The sequence below is a fragment of the Oncorhynchus tshawytscha genome, linkage group LG10 (assembly GCF_018296145.1).
Source record: "Oncorhynchus tshawytscha isolate Ot180627B linkage group LG10, Otsh_v2.0, whole genome shotgun sequence".
NCBI lineage: Eukaryota > Metazoa > Chordata > Actinopteri > Salmoniformes > Salmonidae > Oncorhynchus > Oncorhynchus tshawytscha.
Window position 1 is genome coordinate 34531781 of NC_056438.1, and position 25570 is coordinate 34557350.

At 41.6% G+C, this 25570-nt stretch overlaps 1 protein-coding gene across 9 annotated transcripts in view; it reads right to left on the bottom strand.

The window, feature by feature from the left end:
- Positions 1-25570, bottom strand: part of LOC112260125 (collagen alpha-1(XXV) chain) — a 337796-nt gene that overhangs the window by 172031 nt on the left and 140195 nt on the right. For 7 of the 9 annotated variants that reach the window (XM_024434986.2, XM_024434985.2, XM_042328512.1 and 4 more), the window contains exons 3-4: positions 8327-8371; positions 1576-1583 (exon numbers count right to left, since the gene is read on the bottom strand). In XM_024434986.2, the coding sequence (XP_024290754.1) occupies positions 1576-1583; positions 8327-8371 (53 nt within the window). The remainder of the gene's footprint in view (positions 1-1575; positions 1584-8326; positions 8372-25570) is intronic. The other 2 variants (XM_042328516.1, XM_042328517.1) reach the window with 1 other exon arrangement.

The window sequence follows — 25570 nt, forward strand, 5'->3', positions numbered from 1 at the left end:
TGGTCAGATGAAACCAAAATTGAACTTTTTGGCAACAATGCAAAACGTTATGTTTGGCGTAAAAGCAACACAGCCCATCACCCTGAACACACCATCCCCACTGTCAAACATGGTGGTGGCAGCATCATGGTTTGGGCCTGCTTTTATTCAGCAGGGTACAGGGAAGATGGTTAAAATTGATGGGAAGATGGATGGAGCCAAATACAGGACCATTCTGGAAGAAGACCTGAGACTGGGACGGAGATTTGTCTTCCAACAAGACAATGATCCAAAACATAAAGCAAAATCTACAATGGAATGGTTCAAAAATAAACATATCCAGGTGTTAGAATGGCCAAGTCAAAGTCCAGACCTGAATCCAATCGAGAATCTGTGGAAAGAACTGAAAACTGCTGTTCACAAATGCTCTCCATCCAACCTCACTGAGCTCGAGCTGTTTTGCAAGGAGGAATGGGAAAAAATGTCAGTCTCTCGATGTGCAAAACTGATAGAGACATACCCCAAGCGACTTACAGCTGTAATCGCAGCAAAAGGTGGCGCTACAAAGTATTAACTTAAGGGGGCTGAATAATTTTGCACGGCCAATTTTTCAGTTTTTGATTTGTTAAAAAAGTTTGAAATATCCAATAAATGTCGTTCCACTTCATGATTGTGTCCCACTTGTTGTTGATTCTTCACAAAAAATACAGTTTTATATCTTTATGTTTGAAGCCTGAAATGTTGCAAAAGGTCGCAATGTTCAAGGGGGCCGAATACTTTCGCAAGGCACTGTAAATACTGTGTTCTCGACATAGCTCATTCTAATATTTTTACTACTGTACATTGCATTTTAGTTACACTATTTATACACACCACATATTTATTTATAGACTGGATTCTTGACATAGCTCACTGTAATATATCTACTGCTGTACACATCATTCTTAATATATCTTGTGTAAATTAATCCAGTGTATGTACGTATAGATTGCATTTGGATTACTGTTACTGTGGTATTTGGGTTGTTAATTGGATTCGTTCTGACATTTCTTTATTTTTTTTGTGTGTGTACTTGTTTGACATTTTACTGCATTGTTAGAAACTAGTAACACAAGCATTTTGCTGCACCCGCTATAACATCTGCTAAGCTGTGTGCACAACCAATGAACTTTGATTTGATTGTCTTCATCTTCAGAAACAAGAGTTTTCCTTCTGTGGAGGTTGAGTGATTCTGTGATCACTTGGCACATAATGAAGCGAGACACTTATTTTGGGTGCAGGGGGCTAGCAGCAAGAGGGGTTGGTAGTGGGGTATTGCAAACCATGCTTCCTGAGATGTCCCCTATTAGAGGAATGTATGGATGAAAATCAGATTTTAATCAAACAGTCAGATAAGTTGGGAAAACTGAAAGGTTGATATACAGCGCACACTAATTGTGGTTGAATTTGCTGGATTTGTCAGATTTGCCATTCAGTGGGTACAACACAAAATAACTTTACTTGGAAAATAAAATGCATCTGCATCTGTTGAGAGGTTTTGTACCTTTGAGTCATACATACCACACCCAGAGAGGCTGTGAAGTCATGTATACTTACAGGAGGTCCTGAAAAAGAATAAACACAAAAGGGCTAAAGTTAACACTTTTTCAGAGGTCCAACATAAACAGTATATTCAAATGTCACTCACATGCATATCCCCTCTAGCCTGACGATTAAAAAAAAAATGTTCCGCTGCTCTGTTGTTCGCTACAAACGACATTGAAGTAGTTTGTGGTGAAGAGGGGCACGAGGGACATTGTACAAAACAAAGTCATCAGCAATTGGGTCGTCTTTAACCGATCAAAGTATCAAAACCAATGACGGATTTTCAAACCGCCACGTGTGTTCTAGCTCTGGCTCAACCCATCAGTTTCTGGACCAATCAGACATCCCTGAATGTGTTCGCATTCAGTGAAGGGTCGGGGAGGTACTCAGATACAGACTCATTAAGAAACTAACGTCTGTGGTCATGGCATAGCGTTTGGCCAGAGCAAGGAGTGTGGGTAGCCAGGCAATATCCCCTCAGTACATAAGCAGATGTACAGGAAACACTTCCACAGATAACCCAAAATATCTTAAATATACACATTCATTTAAGTACTGCATACCGGAAGTTGAAATAAAAAGGACAGACAAGACATACCCAGTTTCAATACCCACTACATCAAGGCATTATATTTCTGCATAACTGCAAAATCACAGCTTTATTTTTCCCCGAGGCATATGACCCTGGCAGTGTGACAAAATACTTATCCGTAGTATCTACTTTCAACACTGTGGGCCAACAATGACAGGGGCTGGGGTGGTCACATGACTTACTTTTGGAGGTGTCTCATGATTTCATTGCTTCAAGGGTTTGCAAGCTTGTTAAATGTCCCCCTATTTGCGAGGTGATACTTTATTTCTCAATCACTTCTTCTCAAAGGGATCTGCACTATAGCACTTCAGGCTTCACTTCAGAACCCTACAAATCATTATTGGTCTTCGGCTCTTATTAGGGGAGCCCAGCTAAAAAAAACGGTGGGATTTTTTTTAATAAGCCTTTTTTCACTGGTCTTCCTTGTGACTGAGGTTAAGTATAAAGCGTTCCGGCTGCAATTCAATGACATTGTTTTATCGATCGTTGAGTAGAGCTACTTATTTTATGGCTTTTTTTTGTAAAAGGCGGTATGTTGTTGACTTGGTTCTTGGTTGTATTCCAGCATTAACATTCAGTCTGCAGTTCAAACAACAATGAGGGATGGGGCTGGAGAAACGTAACCATATTCTACATGAATCAATGGCTATACATAATTCAATTTCACTCGGAACTGAGATTGAAATCACTTAAATACCATTTTACGTCATTTTTCCACCATGACCCATCTACTTTCCCAAGTGTGGGTCTCAAACTTGTAAAACACGTAATGTAATATCTGATACCGGAATTGTGACCATCTCATTTCAGAGAGCTCTGTATGGTGTACACAACTCTGTGGAAACCGAAGGGTTCTCCAAGAATTGCTATGCTTTATCTTGGCCAGGTCGCAGTTGCAAATGAGAAGTTGTTCTCAACCAGCCTACCTGGTTAAATAAAGATTAAATACAATTTAAAAAAAAAATTAAGCCTGAGACCGGGTTTGGTAATTTGTATGTCTAAAAGTATCAATGATGATAGACACAGGAATGGTCTCCATACATGCTTTGTAGATAAAGACAAGAAAATGCTGCTCCCTCCTTACATTCAAAGAGGTCCAACGCACTTTTTGATACAAAACACAATGGTGAGTTCTATAAGCATCACCAGTAATAAACATAAGGGCACAATGGAAAACAGCATCTAGTGCAGGGTTCCCCAACTGTCGGCCCGCGGGTGGTTTTATTTGCCCCCCCCAGATTTTCTGAGCAAAAAACATTTTGTGTGGAATTTTCATTGTTGAACATAAAAGACTGTAAAAACACCAGGAAATCTGCTCCAAGTTATTTTAATTTAATACATCTGTTTCCAAGTATTCCCATGCATAATAGAGAGACATGTGATCATATAGAAATGTAAGCAAGGTTTGAAATTATTATGTTTTCGTCAAATATTATATCTGTTTGGGCTTCTTGCGGTCAATTTGCAGTCTACAAATTATTTGAAATTATGTTCTGGCCCACCGACCATCCGCTCCAGAAAAAAATTGTCCCGTCATACTAGTCGTCATACTAGTCATTACAAATGCATTTAAATCTGGATTATAGGACCTAGAAAAAAAGCATGCATATTTGTTGGTTTGCATTTGGCATTAGCTTTAGATTCAATAGCGACCTCTGCATTGCTTGAAAATCTGACTTCAAATGTGAAGAAGCTTGGCCAACTAATGGAGCCGTGGAATACAACGCTGTATCATCTGCATACAAATGAAAATATAGATTTTTGTACAGCATTAACAATGTTATATGTATAGATTGTAAACAGTAGTGGGCTGAGTATCAAACCTCGGGGCACCCCTTTATGTAACTGAAGGTTGATTTAAATGTATTTTTAAAAAAAATGCATTTCACATGGCACCCCAGCCAAACCCTAATAAATGCTGGGCCAATTTTGCACCGCCCTATGGGACTCCCAATCACGGTCGGTTGTGATACAGCCTGGAATCAAACCAGGGTCTGTAGTGACACCTCTCAAGTGACCCCAAATGAACACTTTAATGACCAACAGCTCACATATTTTGGGGACATAGATGCTAAGAGTGCATGAAGCCATAAGAGAAGAGCTTACATAAATAGACAGCCCTCCCCCTTTTTTTCTATAACATCAAAAAATGGCAATAACCTTATCCATAATCAAATTATTTAGACAGGTCTCTGAGATGACCAGAATGTCGGGGTTAGTGTCATGCACCCAGACATCCAGAAAGTTAAGTTTAGACATCAGGCTTCACACATTTATTTATATGTAACAATCCTAGCTCTCTGCGAGATTTGAAAACAGTAGGAGTATCAATGTGTCACACAAGAGTCAATAAAACTGGATGAGTTAGCCACAAAAGGCTTCCTGATTGGATTCAAAGTTGCAGAGCTAATATAAGAATTCAGGTAAATGTGCACAAGATTACTATTGACATGTAGCAAAACGAACGCTTAAAATAACACTTAAGCATTTTATTTCTGCTGGTTTTCTTTTTGAAAGAAAAAATGGCCAACATGGTCCTAACCGGTCTATTGTTTCAGTCCCTCGGCCTTCAGCTGATGTGGAAAACAGTAAGCAGGTTTTTAATTTTCAAAAAGTCATAGAAGATGAGGTCTTATCTGCACTATCTGCTATAGATTCTAAGAAATCATTAGGCGCTGACAATCTGGATCCATATTTACTCAAGTGTGCGGCACCTATTATTGATGGTGTAGTGACACATATTTTTAATCAAACATTTGTTGTATGAAAGATTCCTAAATCCTGGAAAACAGCTTTTGTTTTACTACTCCTCAAGGGAGGTGATGGTAGTGAATTGGATAATTATCGGCACATCTCTAAACTCTCCTGTTTGGCTAAAATTCTAGAGGCAACTGCAAACTCTTAACTGTTAATTAACAATACTTGTTCGAGTAATCAATCTGGCTTCAGACCTAAACACAGTACTATTACGGCCACTGTATTGTGGTCTGTGGACAACATTCCACAGACCACAATCAATAGCCTGGTCAACTCTATGCGAAGGAGATGTGTCGCGCTGCATAAGGCAAATGGTGGTCACACCAGATACTGAATGGTTTTCTGATCCACACCCCTATCTTTTTTTTAAAGGTATCTGTAAACAACAGATATATATATACACAGTGGGGCAAAAAAGTATTTAGTCAGCCACCAATTGTGCAAGTTCTCCCACTTAAAAAGATGAGAGGTGTAACGGTTCTCTTGTAGTGAAGGAGAGTCGGACCAAAACGCGGCGTGTAGATTGCGATCCATGTTTAATAAACAAACGTAAAACACGAATCAATACAAACACTACAAAACAAAGAACGTAACGAAAACCGAAACAGCCTATACTTGTGTAAACTAACACAGCGACAGGAACAAGGACACTAAGGACAATCACCCACGGAACATTCAAAGAATATGGCTGCCTAAATATGGTTCCCAATCAGAGACAACGATAAACACCTGCCTCTGATTGAGAACCACTTCAGACAGCCATAGACTTATCTAGAACACTCCACTAAGCTACAATCCCAATACATACACACCACATACAAAAACCCATGCCACACCCTGGCCTGACCAAATAAATGAAGATAAACACAAAATACTTCGACCAGGGCGTGACAAGAGGCCTGTAATTTTCATCATAGGTACACTTTAACTATGACAGACAAAATGAGAAGAAAAAAAATCCAGAAAATCACATTGTAGGATTTTTAATGAATTTTTTTGCAAATTACGGTGGATGATACAGAAGAAGATTGGGAGTATCGTTTCAGTATCCTTATATAGTTCATACGTAGAAGAAATTGATATTGTATTGTAAAGCAGAAGCTTATAGTAAAAAGGTATTGGTGTAGCCTGGTGTACAGTATGTATTTCCATTTCTGCCCCATGCAACAGTGAACAAGATACATTTTTCTATGTGACTTGTGACTAACTGTTTAAGTATCATCAGCTAAAACAATCAGTTTACAGTATATCAATGAAATTCAGATAGAGTGGAATATACTGTAATTTACCGAAGTATTTCAGCAGTGCATTGTACACTACTCCATAATTTCAAATGGTATTACATTGAGTAAGTGACTCTACACTTTGACTTATTGTATTGATGCACACTGGCTGATAGGGGAAGATTATGTAGCATTTACAGCCACATCCATCTATTATTGGTTACAGAATTATTTTGATTCAGTAGTTATCAGTTTTGAGCAGTATGATTAAGTGATGTGTTAACAATCCATTTAACTATTACAAGAAAATCATATCAAAAGTAATGTGAATATTGCATTGATCATTCGATTGAATATGTATGCAAATTGAAAGTGTGACTTGGTGCTGTAAACAATTGACTTTGTGAATGTTTTTTTGTACTCATTGTAAAGGTACTTAGAGTTTAGAAACATAGCTATTTTGATGACCTGTTTAGATTTTTATACGAAGAGTTGTGAAAATGTACCACATACTATATAGCAAAATGCACCAAAGTGATAAAAAAAAGTGTTCTGTGTGGGCAGGTATAATGTTATAAATTATGAAACTTCTCAAAGAGCTGTGACATTTTACAGACAAAAAAAGGAAACCTTCTAAATAATGCAGTCCAATGTTGACCACCCACTAGGTCTGCCTGCAGTCTCAAACTGGTTAATGACATGGAGTTCTTGACACAAACTGTCTAAGCTTCCTTTCCATAGGTTCACTAAAAACAAACAGTCAAGTCCTAACGAAGTGTCCCTTTTAGTAGTAATGTTTGGCAAAACACAATTTCGTTTTTTCTAATTTGTTCTCCCAATTCAATGAACTTGTTTCTCTAGGAAAAACACAACAGGGGGAAAGCTTGTTCCGCTTGTCAAGATACAGTAGATCACTGACTTCAATGCATACACATATTTAATTTGTGGGGGGAGAACTACACCTTAAACATGCTTTTAGATACCTACTTTCTTCTACAACCCCCATAAGGCATAGTGCACACAGATTAAATAATGAAAGTTATTTGATACTGGGGAATATTTAGTTCTAAAAAGTAGGTGGTACAGAGCTTTACATTCGGTGGCAATAATGCAGTACAATATAGGTCTCTGACATCTGTACCAAGGAACTACTTTACCCTGGATTTACCCCAGCAATCTATGAGAAGTACACATGCGTTATTCCCTTTAATCCCTTAAAACAGGTGTGACATATGGGAATGTTCCCTGATGATGAGCTGTCCAGAGGTTTGTGGGCATTACAGAGATTCTGGAAGAGAATGACAGTCCCCCGAGGTCATCTGTGGTTGATGAGATGAGGAAGCAAAATGAAACGTGTCCTCTCTAACCTGCCCATAGGTGACCCTACCGCAGTGACCCACGTGTTGTAGATTTGGCTTGTTCCGCTGGCCTAACAACAAGCTCCACAGGCAATTTTGGGATTAGGCTATTATCATAACCTAATGGGAGTGATTGCCGTCCTGTTTTGCATTTTCTGCTCTTTAGAGACCGCTGTGCCACTGAGGACACCATGCGCTACACATGTTAGCTTGTTTCTGGTAGATTTAGCTGCAGGAAGTTACTCTGATTCTCAGCATTTGCCTGAAAAGTGTTGGTGTAGTACTTTCACACAATATTGACATTTGAAATTAACATGAATAGATGTTTATTGGAAGGGTTGCATTAAACAATGCCGAAGTATCGTCTACAATTGAACTCGGCTGAATTATTGAAACAGGATCTGTGGTCCAATGTCTTCCTTAGATTTCTGTGGTTCTTATGCTAAACCCTAAACACTACCTTACTAAAAACAGGGACCTCATTTTGTCCTCCCATTCAAATTGCTTTTGAGAGCAATACCTTTGGTCCAATGCATGGCCAACATGAAGTCGCAACATAGCAGTGTGCAAGGCTTCAATGTCCTTTATCGCTTTTAGCCCTGTGCGTTGCGGTGAGGATGTACGCCTGTCATATATATATTCCCCCTGCTAATTCAAAATAGTATCCTTTCATAGCACTTCATATCTGTAGGAGTGTCAACACAAACACGTTTCCTCCCAAATAGGCTGGGCCTGGGCTGCTCTGAGGTTGGTGAGTCAGCTCAGGAGAGAGAAAAAAATCTCACTTGGAGGTCCAGCCAACTTGGAATAGATCTGTGAGTACACACACTTACCAGGTTCGCCATTCCGGCCTCTTCTTCCCCGCTTTCCTGGCGGGCCTGCATAGAGGGAAGCACAAAATATTTCTGGTCAGGGCTTCCATTCTTTCTTCAGTTTTCTATTCTATAATTTGCGATTTGCATTTAAATGCCCTCCGGTTCAAACAACCCCAATAGGGAGGCGGAGGAGACCGTGTCAAAATATTGTCTTTGGATCTTCTATGCACCTCAAGGATCCCAAAGTTCATTAAGCATTTAGACACAATTTAGAAGCAAACTCAACTGGAAATGGGGACATACTCTCTTGCTGCAAAAGTGATCCTTTTGGTTTCATCTCTTTCTTTTTCGTGGTGTTATTATTAGCTTGGATGCCCTGATTTCTAATTTGTTTTTGCAACAGTCATTTTCAGATTCCGTCTTCTCTTGCGCCTTTCGTGAACAGCATCAATCTGTTAATGCTCAGCCGGAAGAGTAAAACAATTACACGCATTGCTAAGTTTGACATGCTGGGAACTCGACTGCAGTGCTTTCCGGACGACCTCTGGGGATGTAAGAGCCGCTTGCCCAAAATGTAGCTTGTTTTTGGGGGAAATGAACATGCTTTGCTATGGGGGGCTGGATGTCAAAACCAGGTTTCTCTCAAGGATACTCTGCAAGGCTTATGGTTGTTACAGTATTTAAATACATGTCTTGAAACGTAATTGACTTTTCAACACAGAACTAAAACGGGCCTGCCATAATCCATCATCATCTGAGGAGGTCAAATCTAAACGAACCAAGCAAGACAAACCTCACCGCTCAATTTTCACTACAGATTTCTATCCAGATCTACACTTTATATACAAACATATGTGGACACGCCTTCAAATTACTGGATTAGGCTATTTCAGCCACACCCGTTGCTGACAGGTGTATAAAATCGAACACACAGCCACGGAACCTATATAGACAAACATTAGGAGTAGAATGACCTCACTGAAGAGCTCAATGACTTTCAATGTGGAACCTTCATAGGATGCCACCTTTCCAACAAGTCAGTTCGTCAAATATCTGCCCGGATGGAGCTGCCCTGGTGAACTGTCAGTGATGTTATTGTGACGTGGAAATGTTTAGGAGCAACAACAGCCACACAAGCTAACAGAACGGAATCGCCAAGTGCTGAAGCGCGTACAAATCGTGTGTCCTCAGTTGCAACACTCACTACTGAGTTCCAAACGTTGGAACGTTGGAAGCAACGTCAGCACAAGAACTGTTCATTGGGAGCTTCATGTAATGGGTTTCCATGGCCGAGCAGCCACACACAAGCCTAAGATCACCATGCGCAAAATCAAGCGCCGGCTGGAGAGGTATAAAGCACGCCGCCATTCGACTCTGGAGCAGTGGAAACGCGTTCTCTGGAGGGATGAATCACGCTTCACCACCTGGCAGTCTGACAGACTAGGTTTGGCGGATGCCAGGAGAACACTACCTGTCTGAATGCATAGTGCCAACTGTAAAGTTTGGTTGAGGAGGATTAATGGTCTGAGGATGTTTACCATGGTTTGGGCAAGGCTCCTTAGTTTCAGTGAAGGGTTATCTTAACTTTACAGCATACAATGACATTCTAGACGATTCTGTGCTTCCAACTTTGTGACAACAGTTTCCTGTTTCAGCATGACAACGCCCCCATGCATAAAACAAGGTCCATACAGAAATGGTTTATCGAGATCGGTGTGGAAGATCTTGACTGGCCTGCACAGAGTCCTGACCTCAACCCAATCGAACACCTTTGGGATGAATTGTAACGCCGACTGCGAGAGGCCTAATCGCCCAACATCAGTGCACAAACTCACTAATACACTTGTGGTTGAATGGAAGCAAGTCCCCACAGCAATGTTCCAACATCTAGTGAAAAGCCTTCCTGGAAGAGCGGAGGCTGTTATAGCAAAGGGGGGACCAACTCCACATTAATGCCAATGATTTTGGAAAGAAATGTTCGATGAGCAGGTGTCCACATACTTTTGGCTATGTAGTGTACTTTCAGACAGCAACAGTGTGAAATAGTATTGTAAATTCCCTTTTGAGCACTGTTCTGACAAACACAGTGTTTTATAAGGCCTCCTGAGTTGTGCAGCGGTCTAAGGCACTGTATCGCAGTGCTTGAGGCATCACTACAGCCCCTGGTTCGATCCCAGGCTGTGTCACAGCCGGCCGGGACTGGGAGACCCATGAGGCGGCACACAATTGTCCCAGCGTTGTCCGGGTTAGGGGAGGATTTGGCCGGCCAGGAATTCCTTGTTCCATTGCGCTCTAGCGACTCCTTGTGGCGGGCCGGGGGCCTGTAATCTGACTGGTTGCCAGATAGTGTTTACTCTGATAAAAATTGGTGCGGCTGGCTTCCCGGGTGCGGCTTGGCAGGGTCATGTTTTGGAGGATGCATGGCTCTCGACCTTCGCCTCTTCCGAGTCCGTACAGGAGTTGCAGCGATGGGAAAAGACTAACTACCAATTGGGGAGAAAAAGGGGGTAAAAGTATGAAAAAAGCATGAATGACCAACCTGTTTAAAATACTTACTGTTAGTATGACATCCACGATTTCAATATCTACCATGAATTGCATGTGCAGGAACCCTACTGGTAAATGGAGTGAAGTGAACTTGAGCCAATGTCAAACAACTTCATTAATAACAGAGGCTGTCATTTGTATTCAGGTCAATGTAAATAATTACCATGAGAGACAAAACTGCAATAAGGGAGCCATTGTATTAATTTATGTGACAGTAATATGTTGTGACTAGGTAAAAACAAAAAAAATCCCGATTTCCCTGAAATCCCAGTTGGACGTATCCCAGAATCAATGGAGAATAAGCAGAAATCCAGAATCCTTCAACCAGGATTACTGGAAAACAAGAGAATTTATTGAAAGTTCCTGGAATTTGCAACCCTAGTTGTGGAAGAGATGGTGTGAAGCCATCAACAACCATTGCAGTATCTCAAATATCCGTTGGAATGAGCCAACTTGTACTCACACATTTGCTGCCTTTTCAAGAAAGTGTATGGGAAGAAAATATGTAATTTGGCTGCAGCAAATAATTCACTTTGTTCAAAACATTGATAGTTGTGGGCCATTTTAACAGCTAGGTACCAGGGGCCTCGTTTATAAACGTTGCTTTCACACAAAATATGCCCCAAAACATGTGTGTGCCAGTTTTTGAGCAAAGGTTGCCATTTAAAAAAACTGAACTTGTGAATGTGCTTATCCTTCCTCAAACTTTAGACTATGCATATGCTGTTTCTAGTGGTTGAAGTATTGCAAGAAGGCAAAAGTAGCCTGTGAAAATGGGGAATATCATGGAAATCTTATTCCTAACAAAAAAACTGGTATAATAACAAGAAAATCCACTCATTTTTATTTTTTCATTCTAAAATAATTAGAAATAGGCATATTTCCAATTATTTATTTCATTTCCATGATCAATTGCAAAACAAATGTCTCACCTTTTCTGACTGTACTCATGAAATAGCCTATAGGCCTCAAGAAGTTAGTATAGGCTACCATCCATCCCATCTCTCACTTAATTCAACCCACCTCACCATAGTAAAGAGATAAGCTAGTTCAAGTATTTTGCACTATGCGATCTGATCTAAAGTGTAGTTTAAGGTAGAACAGAGGGTCACCATTTTCATTGATATTTCTCGAGTAGCCAATAATTCATTTTTTCTGCAATGGTTATGATAACCTTTTATGGCCATGTTCAGTTCATATTCCCGAAGTACCCATTCAACAAATTAACATGCACATCTCTCATTTAATTGGGCCTATTAGATAGGCTATAAATATGGTATTTTTTTTTGCTCTAATCTTCCGAACGGGCGCAAGCTTTATAACATGCAGTTTATCTTTTGCATTGAAGTGTGTAGGCTAACTGTAGTATAAAAATATTCTGAGTAGACACTGTTTCAAAATTCTCATGCAGTGCAGCATATGGTTCTGGAAAAAGTAAATGCTAAACATTATTAAATTCAAACAATCTGCTTAAAAGGTCCACAACAATTTGCAATGGTTTTTGTCTTACAGAAACGGTCAGATAAAGAAAATGTCTGTAAAACACCTCAAAAGACATTTAATCAAGTTCGCCATTGCTATTTCCTTTATTTATTCCTGTCATGTCACCATAAAAGGTGAATGATGGGGCTTTTTTCAGGCAGTTTTAAAGCTTGTTCATGCGCACACAGTTTCAGGATGGGTTTGATTTATAACGGGTAACATGCGTATGGCATGCACCAAGTTTATAAATCTCAATATTTTTGTACAGTCTTTTCAGAACTGAGAAGTGTACTCAATGGTTTTGAAGGCCCATTTTTGCACGGCTTTGGCAGTATTCTCAAACAGGCCCTGTCCACAAATAATGTCCACATGTTCTCAGTAAATACTTAGTTAATGTGTGTCCTTGTCACCTAAATGAATATAAATTTGCACAGATTGAGAATGGGTGGAATATGGAGGCACTGGATGCCACTTTCCAGCAGGGTCTGTCTAGCTTCATCAAAGACGAACTGGCCACTTGGGAACTGGGAGAGGACCTCGAGTCCCTGATAATGCTGGCAATCAGGATTGGCAACCACATCCAGACACGGGTGAGACATCGCCCTTTTGACACCACTCCACGTTCCGGTTTCCTGAGCACCCCAAACCCACCTGGCTCCGGTCAGGTGGAATATCAGACAAAGCCCATTTTACTGCAGGTTGGGGTGAACCACTCTGAGACTCTTCGTTTTCTGTTGATCACTGCTTCCGAGAACCCCCTTATTCTAGGGTACCCCTGGCTAGCGCTACATAACCCACTAGTTCCTGGTCCACGGGAAACCTACTAGACTGGGGTAAGGACAACCAGACTAAATGTCTAAGACCCCACCAAGAGCCTCGCCGTGTCCTCCTGCATCCCTTGAAGACCAATAATTTTCTGATCTCCTTTCCGAATACTTCGACCTCTGGGAGGCCTTCAGTAAGAGGCAGGCTGCCACCCTTCCCCCCTCATCGTCCTTACGAATGTACCATAGAACTCCTATAGGAAGCCACACCTCCCCGGGTTGTCTGTACTCCCGGTCGACCCCTGAAGCAGCAGTCATGGATGCAGTGGAGGCAGGTTTCATTCACCCCTCTACATCCCCTGGTGCAGGGTTCTTCTTCGTGGATAAGTAGGATGTAGGCCTGCGTCCCTGCATCGACTACAGAGGGTTGAACCAGATTACGATCTAAGTTTATTTGTCACGTGCTCCGAATACAACAGGTGTAGACCTTACAGTGAAATGCCTACTGACAAGCCCTAACCAACAGTGCAATTTTTAAGGAAAAAAATGGTATTAGGTAGACAATAGATAAGTATAGAGAAAAAAATGACAAAACATTACTGTGGTACCGGTACAGAGTCAATGTGTGGCGGCACCGGTTAGTCGGGCTAATTGAGGTAATATGTACATGAACGTATAGTTAAAGTGACTATGCACAGATGATAAACAGAGAGTAGCAGCAGCGTAAAAGAGGGATTGGCTGTCACACCCTGATCTGTTTCACCTGTCCTTATGATTGTCTCCACCCCCTCCAGGTGTCGCTTATTATAGGTAGCCATTTGATCACATATTCTTAGTCTTATAGTTTGGGGGTAAAAGCTGTTGAGAAGCCTTTTGTTCCTAGACTTGGCCGCTAGCCATGCGGTAGCAGGTAGAACAGTCTATGATAGGGGTGGCTGGGGTCTTTGACAATTTTTAGGGCCTTCCTCTGACAAAGCCTGGTTTAAAGGTCCTGCATGGCAGGCAGCTGTAGAACCGTTTGAGGACCCATGCCAAAATGTCAGTCTCCCGAGGGGGAGTAGGTTTTGTCGTGCCCGCTTCATGACTGTCATGGTGTACTTGGACCATGTTAGTTTGTTGGTGATGTGAACACCAAGGAACTTGAAGCTCTCAACCTGCTCCACTGTCGATGAGAATGGGAGCGTGCTAAGTCCTCTTTTTGCTATAGTCCACAATCATCTCCTTTGTCTTGATTACGCTGAGGGATAGGTTGCTGTTCTGGCACCACCCATCCAGGTCTCTGACCTCCTCCCTATAGGCTGTCTCATCGTTGTTGGTGATCAGGCATACTACTGTTGTGTCGTCTGAAAACGTAATGATGGTGTTGGAGTCATGCCAGGCCATGCAGTTGTGGGTGAACAGGGAGTACAGGAGGGAACTGAGCACGCACCCCTGAGGGGCTCCAGTGTTGAGGATCAGCGTGGCAGATGTGTTGCTACCTATCTTCACCATCCTGGGGGCGGCCCGTCCGGAAGTCCAGGATCCAGTAGCAGAGGGAGGTGTTTAGTCCCAGGGTCCTTAGCTTATTGATGAGCTTTGAGGGTACTATGGTGTTGACCACTGAGCTGTAGTCAATGAATAACATTCTCACGTAGGTGTTCCTTTTGTCCAGGTGGGAAAGGGTAGGGTTACCCCCTACCCCTGATGTCCTCCACTTTGGAGTTGGTCCAAGGGGCCCAATTCTTCACCTAACTGGACCTATGAAATGCTTACAATCTGGTGAGAATCAGAGAGGGAGATGAGTGGAAGACTGCCTTTAACACCCCTAGTGGCCACTATGAATATTTAGTCATGCCCTTCGGATTATCGAGCTCACCGGCAGTCTTTCAAGCATTGGTCAGTGACACCCTGAGGGAGGGATATGTTGAATCGGTTAATTTTTCTTTGTCTCAACGTCATCTTGATCTTCAAGCAAATCAGCCATTATCTGTAAACCCATTGTCTGTAAATTTGTGAATTTTTAATTTTTCTAACACCCAAAACAGTTTTTTCCTGCATTCTAGAGTAATAATCATTATGCTTAATTCTATATAAAAAATTGTCTATTTTTCTGCATATCTAAGCATACCCCTTGTCTGTATCCTCCTGATTGGTATTTTTTATTTTATTTTTATAAACTACATTTGCTACTCTGCATCTCTGCTAAAATCTGGGGAAAAGATTGAACGGAATGTGAGTCTTATTTAGTTATTGCTTGCTTTTCTACCAACCTTGCCAGTAGGCAAGCCAGCTAAGATGGCAAGTCAAGCTAGATACTCCAACTTGATAACCTGAAATAGATTTTTGGTAGATAGGTTCCCAATCTGAGCTAGCTAAAGCCAACTTCATGAAACCGGCTAGTTGTATTACAGGAAAAATAAAGATTCACTAGAAGTTGGCAATTTCCATCAAGTCATTTAGAGGCTGGGAGAGGGGCAAGCAGTCGACTGGCAGACCAGGGTAAATTAAACCACCGTTCCTTTCAAATAAAAAGCCTGCATAGGTAAAATGCTTATTAAAAGCAACAACTTGCGTAGACAGCCAAGGAAAGGAATTTCCACGCCAGGGTGCATTAACTCTTTCCCAAAATGTCTTCAGATCACCAGCAGTCTAAGAACTTAGAAAGGAGCGAGATTTTCCATCTATTTTTCAATTGCCAGAAAAGCTGCAAATTACCAACCTTGACCCAAGCCTGATTTGTTCTATATTTGACTGCCAGAGAGATGAAAAATAAACGAGAACAATTCTAGAGCTAATTCAGGGTCAGGCATGCAGCTGATAGAGGAAACGTCAGAGTAATATATATATATATATATATATATATACAGTGCCTTCAAAGTATTCACACCCGGTAAAAATGTTTACTCTATGTCCTGAATACAAAGCGTTATGTTTGGGGCAAATACAACAACACATCACTGAGTACAACTCTTTACATTTTCATACATGGCGGTGACTGCATCATGTTATTGGTATGCTTGTCATCGCCAAGGATCAGGGTGGTTTTTTAATAAAAAGAAACAGAATAGAGCTAAGCACAGGCAAAATCCTACATGAAAAAAAATGGTTCAGTCTGCTTTCCAGACATTGGGAGACAAATTCATCTTTCAGCAGGACAATAACCTAAAATACAAGGCCAAATATATACTGGAGTTGTTTACCAAGGGTGACATTGAAAGTTCAGGAGTGGCTTAGTTACAGCTTTGACTTAAATTGGCTTAAATCTATGGCTTGACTTGAAAATGGCTGTCTGGCAATGATCAACAACCAACTTGACAGAGCTTGAAGAATTTTTAAAAAAGAATATTGGGCAAATATTGTACAATTCAGGTGTGCAAAGCTCTTACAGACGTAGCCAAAATAACTCACCAGTGTAATCACTGCCAGGTGATTCTAACATGTGTTGACTCAGGGGTGTGAATACTGATGTAAATGAGATATTTCTGTATATTTTTTTTGTATTTTATACTTTTTAGAATAATAGTGAATACATCAAAACTACGAAATTACACATATGGAATGTACTAACCAAAAAAGTGTAAAGCAAATTATTCAAAGTAGCTACCCTTTGCCTTGATGGCAGCTTTGCACACTCTTGGCATTCTCTCAACCAGCTTCATGAGGTAGTCACCTGGAATGCATTTCAATTAACAGGTGTGCCATCTTAAAAGTTCATTTGTGGAATTTCTTTCTTTCTTAATGCGTTTCAGCTAATCAGTTGTGTGTCACAAGGTAGGGGGTGGTACACAGACCATATTCCTATTTGGCAAGTCCATATTATGGCAAGAACAGCTCAAATAAACACAGAGAAATGACAGTCCATCATTACTTAAAGACGTTAAGGTTAGTCAATACGGGAAATTTCAAGAACTCGCAAAAATCATCAAGAGCTATGATGAAACTGGCTCTCATGAGGACCGCCACGGGAAAGGAAGACCCAGGTTTACCTCTGCTGCAGAGGGTAAGTTCATTAGAGTTACCAGCCTCAGAAATTGCAGTCCAAATAATTGCTTCACAGAGTTCAAGCAACAGACACATCTCAACATCATCTGTTCAGAGGAGACTGTGTGAATCAGGCTTTCATGGTCAAATTGCTGCTAAGAAACCACTATTAATGGACACCAATAAGAAGAGACTTTCTTCCCACCATAAAGCATGGAGGAGGAGGTGTAATGGTGTGGTGGTGACACTGTCAGTGATTTATTTAGAATTCAAGGCACACTTGACCAGCATGGCTACAACAGCATTCTGCAGGGATACGCCATCCCATCTGGTTAGCGCTTAGTGGGACTATCATTTGTCTTTCAGCAAGGCAATGACCTAAAACACACCTGCAGGCTATGTAAGGGCTATTTGACCAAGGAGAGTGATGGAGTGCTGCATCAGATAACCTGGCCACAATCACCGGACCTCAACCCAATTGAGATGGTTTGGGATGAGTTGGATCGCAGAGTAAAGGAAAAGCAGCCAACAAGTGCTCAGCATATGTGAGAGCTCCTTCAAGGCTGTTGGAAAAGCATTACAGGTGAAACTGGTTAAGAGAATACCAAGAGTGTGCAAAGCTGTCGTCAATGCAAAGGGTGGCTACTAATCTAAAATCTATTTTGATTTGTTTAACCCTTTCTTGGTTACTACATGATGTGCTATTTCATATTGTTTATGTCTTCACTATTATTTCACAATGTAGAAAATAGTCAAAAATAAAGAAAAACCCTTGAATGAATAGGTGTGTCCAAACTTTTGACTGGTACTGTATATTTAATCAATTTTGAATTCAGGCTGTAACACAGCAAAGTGTGGAATAAGACAATGGGTATGAATACTTTCTGAAGACACTGTCATGAAGAAAAGCTTGTGGGGGATTAAAAAAACCATTTCTCTTCACAATGATACGAGGATCAGTGTTAATATGTTTGGTATCTCTAATACATGCAATACATCATAAGCAAAGACACCGCAGGACTACTTGTCAGTGTCACGTATTATCCTGCACACCTGTCACCATCGTCTAGTGCACCTGCGCCTCATGACACTCACCTGGACTCCATCACCTCCTTGATTATCTTCCCTATATCTGTCACTCCCCATGGCTCTTTCCTCAGGTGTTATTTATTCTGTTTTCATGTCAGTGCGTTGCTTGTGTGTCATGGTCAGTTTTCTGTTTATTTATTAAAACACTCACTCCCTGAACTTGCTTCCCGACTCTCAGTGCACTCGTTACAGTCAGTGAGGAGTTTGCTGGATTTATTTTACATTAATCGGTGGGGGTTTTACAATAAATTGATTCAGGTGAAGTCAAGACAAATTTCTTTGAAATGGTCTGAGGCCGGGGTAAGCCAATGTAAGTCAAAATCCCCTAAAACAACAAATTCAGATGACAAAGGTTTAAAATACTCAGTACCGACAGCTTGCGCCAGTGTGGTAAATCCCTGCAACAGATATATTTGTATTGTGGCCATATGCCAAAATACACACTTATCTTTGGGACTTAGTGCTATTTAGAGAACATGATGCCACAACAGTTGATTTCAGTCGGTCACACTTGAATATGTTGTAATCAGCAATATCAATGTCCTTATCCGGGATCGAGCAAAGTCTCTGTGAGAACCAAAATATCCGGGCTTGTGTCATGCACCCAGATATCTCGCGGGGCACAAACCTCAGAGATCAAATCGGTAAACTCTGATTTACCACCCCAAGATATCCCTGGACAACGTCTATTTGTGCCCCTACTGGATGGAAACTACAAATGTAACAGCTGTGCTCAATGCAATGGCACTTATAAATGTAGATCCTTAAAACACCCCCAAACAGGGAAACAGATCCCAATCAAAGATGTTATCATGTGCTCCACTAAGTTATTTATCTTATAACTTGTCCTTGATGTAAAAAATTATGTGGGTAAAACAAAGCACGAATTGAAAGTACGTATCTCGGAGCATCGTTGCACCATTAGGTGCAAAAACTAACTTGACAGTTGCGGCCCACTTTTTGGAAGAAAACCACTCGATTTAGTCTCTACTTTATATGGGCATTGAACATGTCACCCTCCCTAGGAGAGGGGGTGACCTCAACAATTTATTGTTAAAACGAGAGGCTGCCTGGATCTTTAATTTAAAGACCCTTGCTCCATTCGGTCTCAATGTAGACTTTGATCTGAATGATAATTAACCACAACTGGCAATGATTACAGACACCTGTGTGTGTCTTTTGACACTATATAAATGTAATTATACCCTGATGAAGACAGCTTGTCTGTCGAAACGTTGGACATAAGTATTTTTGCATCTGAGCTCCTCGAGTGTGCGGCACTCCTTTATATTTTTAAATGCACCCAGATATCAACATCTTTTCATTAAACTTTGTACACTGATATGTCAACAGGCTTCGACCAACTTCCGTAGTAGGTGGAGAGAATTGCAAGGTGCCAGTCTTTTTGTCTGCACTGGGATAATCTGTCGCTGTAGAACTTGACATCAGCCCCCCCCAGCAAACCTCTTAAATAAAATCTAAAATACAACATGTTTAATACATATGTTCCATGAATTTCACTGCCTACTGCCTGTCAGACATGGACAAACAAAACACCAACTCAGAAAGCCCAAGGTACTTCTTCTGGTATAGCGTGTGTCCAAATCAGACAAACACATGTATTTAAATTTAAAGTCAGTTAAGAACAAATTCTCATTTACAATGACGGCCTAGGAACAGTAGGTTAACTGACTTGTTCAGGGGCAGAACGACAGATTTTTACCTTGTCAGCTTGGGGATTCGACCGTTCGGTTACTGGCCCAACGCTCGAAAAACTAGGCACTAGACAGCCCTAATGCCTTTTATTTTATAATGAATGGACATAGAGGACCTGCTCCCAGATCAGCACGCCTACTATGAGAATCCTACTTTATGAATACAGGCCCCGGAGTCCACCCACTTACTCAAGCAACATCCCTGGTCGCCTTCCACAAGACTTGACTTCAACCATATACTCTAAAGAAAGCACAATTATCACATGCTGTGTGCATCCCTTCGCTTTGACCCTGAAAATGATGCACAGGCTATAATTTACATCCTCTTTGACCCATGCTATGGGGCTATGATCGTAATCATTTCCCCTTCTATATACGACCCCCTGCCCCAGGGCTTGAGTTTCAGTATATCCACATTTATCAGCCAGCACTCTAGTGTTGCTTGTTCCCTACAGGTTTATTCCCCCTATGGCATAGACACGCCAGGGTAACTGGTACAGGCTGTTATGTCACAGATACCCCCTCGTCAACAGGAAAATAAAACATGAGAGGCCTTGAGGGGGGTAAGAGGAGAAGGGGGTATCAGGGGGCTCACTTTCACAAATTACTGTTGTAATGTAGAAGCTGCAATGCACAAGTTTTACTTGCACTAATCCAACTTCAAATGGCCTGTGATGGCCTTATCACAGTATGGGTAGGACTTTTGGATCAGCAATGTGCCTGGATGTAGGACTGCAAGAAAAGCTATTTAAATTACTCACTGGATGCAACACTATATTCTTTCCTCACACTTCATTATCATCCAAGTGTCATTCCAACAAGTGCTGTACTCAACTTGGAAAACATTGACACTAAACCCCCCTTAAATACCCAAACGGAATACCCACACCAAGAGCCACCAGCGCTCTGTTAGACATAGACTTGATGGATGTTGGGAAAATGCTGTTTTTTTTCTGCAGTTCAGCTGAGCATAAAATAATGGTCCTGTATGTTAAATCAACCCAGAGCTAATGTAATTGTCCAGCTGACACATGGGAAGTCTCCCCTCCCTGACCCTTCATCAACACTGACAGATTGGGCCGGGAGGCCTGTTGTCTCGGGCTGGAAAGAGAGCGGGATTAGTGCAACAGCACCAGTGTATTAAACCAACTGATCGATTTCCCCGCTCACACAGCTTGTGTGTGTGTCAATGTACAAACTACATGCTGTATGTGATTTTCACCTAATTGTGTGTCCACAAACACACCACTTCAAGAGCCATGCAACAATAAGCTGGCACTTAACGAACACCCCGCTTTTATCGTTGCCGTTGATTTGAATTCTGCGTAATTAAGACACGTGATCCCCAACTTCCAACACGTCCTTCATCACTAGGGGCGATAAAGATCATCAAGGACATCACCCACCCGAGCCACGGACTGTTCACCCCGCTGCTGTCCAGAAGGCGAGGTCAGTACAGGTGGATCAAAGCTGGGACCAAGAGACTGAAAAACAGCTTCTATCTCAAGGCCATCAGACTGTTAAATAGCCATCACTAGCCGGCTACCACCAGGTTACTCAACCCTGCACTTTAGAGGGTGCTGCAAAATATACATAGACATGGAATTACTGGTGACATTCATAATGGAACACTAGTCACTTTAATAATGTTTACATACTGCTTTACTCATTTCATATACACTACTGTTCAAAAGTTTGGGGTCACTTAGAAATGTCCTTGTTTTTGAAAGAAAAGCACATTTTTGTCCATTAAAATAACATTAAATTGATCAGAAATACAGTGTAGACATTGTTAATGTTGTAAATGACTATTTTAGCTGGAAACGGATGGTTTTTAATTGAATATCTACAAAGACGTACAAAGGCCCATTATCAGCAACCATCACTCCTGTTTTCCAATGGCACGTTGTGTTAGCTTTTTAAAATGATAATCTTGGATGAGCTAATTGATCATTAGAAAACCCTTTTGCAATTATGTTAGCACAGCTGAAAACTGTTGTTCTGATTAAAGCAATAAAACTGTCCTTCTTTAGTTGAGTATCTGGAGCATCAGCATTTGTGGGTTCGATTACAGGCTCAAACAAAGAACTTTCTTCTGAAACTCATCATTCTATTCTTGTTCTGAGAAATGAAGCCTATTCCATGTGAGAAATTGCCAAGAAACTGAAGCTCTTGTACAATGCTGTGTACTACTCATTTCACAGAACAGCACAAACTGGCTCTAACCAGAATAGAAAGTGGAGTGTGAGGCCCCGGGGTACAACTGAGCAAGAGGACAAGTACATTAGTGTCTAGTTTAAGAAACAGATGCCTCACAAGTCCTCAACTGGCAGCTTCATTAAATAGTACCCGCAAAACACCAGTCTCAACGTCAACAGTGAAGAGGTGACTCTGGGATGCTGGCCTTCAAGGCAGAGTTGCAAAGAAAAAGCCTTCTCAGACTGGCCAATAACAATAATTACCTTTAAACAAGGCATAGCTGTTAATTTAAATTCATTCCAGGTGACTACCTCAAAGCTGGTTGAGAGAATGCCAAGAGTGTGTAAAGCTGTCATCGAGGCAAAGGGTGGCTAATTTGAAGAATTTCAAATATAAAATACTTTGATTTGTTTAAAACTTTTTTGGTTACTACATGATTCCATAGTTTTGATGTCTTCACTATTATTCTACAACGTAGAAAATAGTAAAAAAATATATATAATAAACAAAACCCTTGAATATGTAGGTGTGTCCAAACTTTGGACTGGTACTGTATATGGGTAAGATAGTCTAGCTAGCTACATTTTCAGATGTTACATCTTTCTAATTTTGTCAGAAAGTTGTTTTCATTTCAAGTTAAAGTGTACTGTTAGCTAGCTAGCGTTACTTGTAATGATCTTATTATTCGTATCTTAGAGCCATTTGCTTTGCTAGCTTTAAAGCCTGATGTTATATAGCTAACATCGAACCTGGTTGGTTAACTACCTGCAGATTCATGCAGGCTAGTAACGTCATTAGTAGGGATTATGGTTAATTGTTTAGCTAGCTAGATGTCTTAACAAAAGACTCCACTATGCAAGTAACCATTTCAATAGAATGTCACTGCGACAACTGTTGATAGACATAGCTGGTAAATTCGCACTGGCTTTCCATTCTCATTTCAGAGAACTCTCATCTGACTGTGCCAGAGCGCAAAACAACTGATGAATCTATGAATGTTCAACACCCGTTGAATATGGCCGGTGTCAGTAAACGTTGGCGAAAAGCACAAATTGTTGCCAGCAGCACAGTTGCAGTCACCAACGCTCTGGATAACATAAAAACAGCTTAACCAGCTCTGCTAGGGTGGGGAAAATGTTCAGTGAGCTGTTCTCTCATTTGTGTCTGGACAACATTAGCCAGTTAGCTTGGGTGCTTGACTGCTGTTTGGGGAGAACGCTTGGATTAACCCTTAAAGAGATGAGTGGGGCTATAGCATAAGAGGGTGTGAACAATGCTGAATGGGTGTAGACAAAAAAGAGCTCTCCAGTAGGTACCAAAACCTTCAAAGGCCATTTTCTCAAAAGTGAGGTTTCAAGTTTATTTACTTTCCCATTGTTCCTCAAATGCAGTCTAGCTCTGTGTCTCTGATTTTATCCAATGTAAAAAACACAATTACAAATTTTGCAACATAAGACCGAATAAAGGCGGTTGGTCACATATACAAGTACAAGGAGTAACGGTACCGAGTCAGTGTACTGGGACACAAGATAGTTGGGGTGATTAGTTGAGGTATTATGTACATGTAGGTTTGGTTTGGTTGATTGATTGATTGAAGTACTATGTACATGTAGGTAGGGGTTGAAAAGCAGAAAGTCTGTGTATTCCTTGTTCAGCAGTCTTATGGCTTTGGGGTGGAAACTATTCAAGAGCCTTTTTGTCCCAGACACTTCGGTACCGCTTGACGTACAGTACCAGAGTTTTATAGACTGACTTGAGTGGCTGGAGTCATTGGCAATTTTTCGGGCCTTCCTCTGACACCGCCTGGTTTCGAGGTCCTGCATGGCAGGAGCTCGGCCCCAGTGATGTACTGGGTCACACACAGTATCCTCTGTTGTGCCTTGCGCTCGGATGCCATGCAAAGTGGTGATGCAGTCAGTCAAGAAGCCCTCAATGGTGAAGCTATAACCTTTTGATTATCTGAGGGCCCATGCCAAATCTTTTCAGCCTCCTTGTGGGGAAAGTGGCATTATCATGCCCTCTTCACGACTCTGTTGGTGTGTTTGGACCACGAATGGTCCTTAGTGATGTGGACACTGAGGAACTTGAAGCTCTCGACCATCTCCTACAGCCCCGTCGATGTGAATGGGGATGTGCTCGGCCTCCATCTCCTGTAGTCCACAATCAGCCCCATAGTCTTGCTGAAATTGAGGGAAAGGTTGTTGTTGTCCTGGCAGTGAACTCCCTATAGGCAGTGTCATCGTTGTCGGTGAACAGGGTGTACAGGAGGGGACTAAGCGCACACCCCTGAGGGGCCACCGTGTTGAGAGTCAGCATGGCGGATGTGTTGTTGCCTGCCCTCACCACCAGGGGGTGGCCCGTCAAGAAGTCCAGGATCCAGTTGCAGAGGGAGGTGTTCAGTCCCAGGGTTCTTAGCTTAAAAATGAGCTTTGAGGGCACTATGGTGTTGAACGCTGAGCTTTAGTCAATGAACAGCATTCTCACTTAAGTGTTACTTTTGTCCAGTGTGGATTGCAAGAGATATCTGTTGGGGCGATATGCTAATTGGAGTGGGTCCAGGATGTCTGAAATGAAGGTGTTGATGTGAGCCATGACCAGCCTTTCAAAGCATTTCATGGCTGCAGATGTGAGTGCTACAGGGCAGTAGTCATGTAGACAGGTCTAATTGAAGCATGTGGGTATTACAGACTTGGGCAGTGAGAGGTTGAACAATGTCAGTAAAATACACTTTCTAGCTGGTCAGTGCATGTTCTGAGTACGTGTCCTGGTAATCCGTCTGGCCCTGCAGCCTTGTGAATGTGAACCTATTTAAAGGTCTTACTCACATCGGCTACGGAGAGTGTAATCACACAGTCGTTCAGAACAGCTGGTGCTCTCATGCATGGTTCAGTGTTGCTTGCCTCGAAATGAGCATAGAAGGCATTTAGCTCGTCTGGTAGGCTCGCGATAGTTTGCAAGCCGTGCCATATCCGACGACCATCTGAGACGGTGTAGTAGGATTCCATTTTAGTCCTGTATTGACGCTTTGCCGCCTGTTTGATGATTTGTGTCCCGCTCCTTGAAAGGAGTTGCCTGTAATCCATACTTTCTGGTTAGGATATGTTCGTGGTGACTACATCGCGAATGCACTTTTACTGAAGCTGGTGACTGATGTGGGAAACTTCTCAATGCCATCGGATGAATCCCGGAACATGTTCCAATCTGTGCTAGTGAAACAGTCCTGTAGCTTAGTGTCCACTTCATTGGACCAGTTCCATATTGAGCGCATCACTGGTACTTCCCGTTTGAGTTTTTGCTTGTAACCAGTAATTAACAGGATGGAGTTATGGTTAGATTTGCCAAATGGAGGGTGAGGGAGAGCTTTGTATGCATCCATGCATTTAGAATAGACGTGATCTAGAGTTTTTTTCTAGTTGCACAGGAGATGTGCTGGCGGAAATGAGGTAAAACAGATTTCAGTTTCCCTGCATTAAAATCGTTGGCCACTAGGAGCGTCACATCTGGGT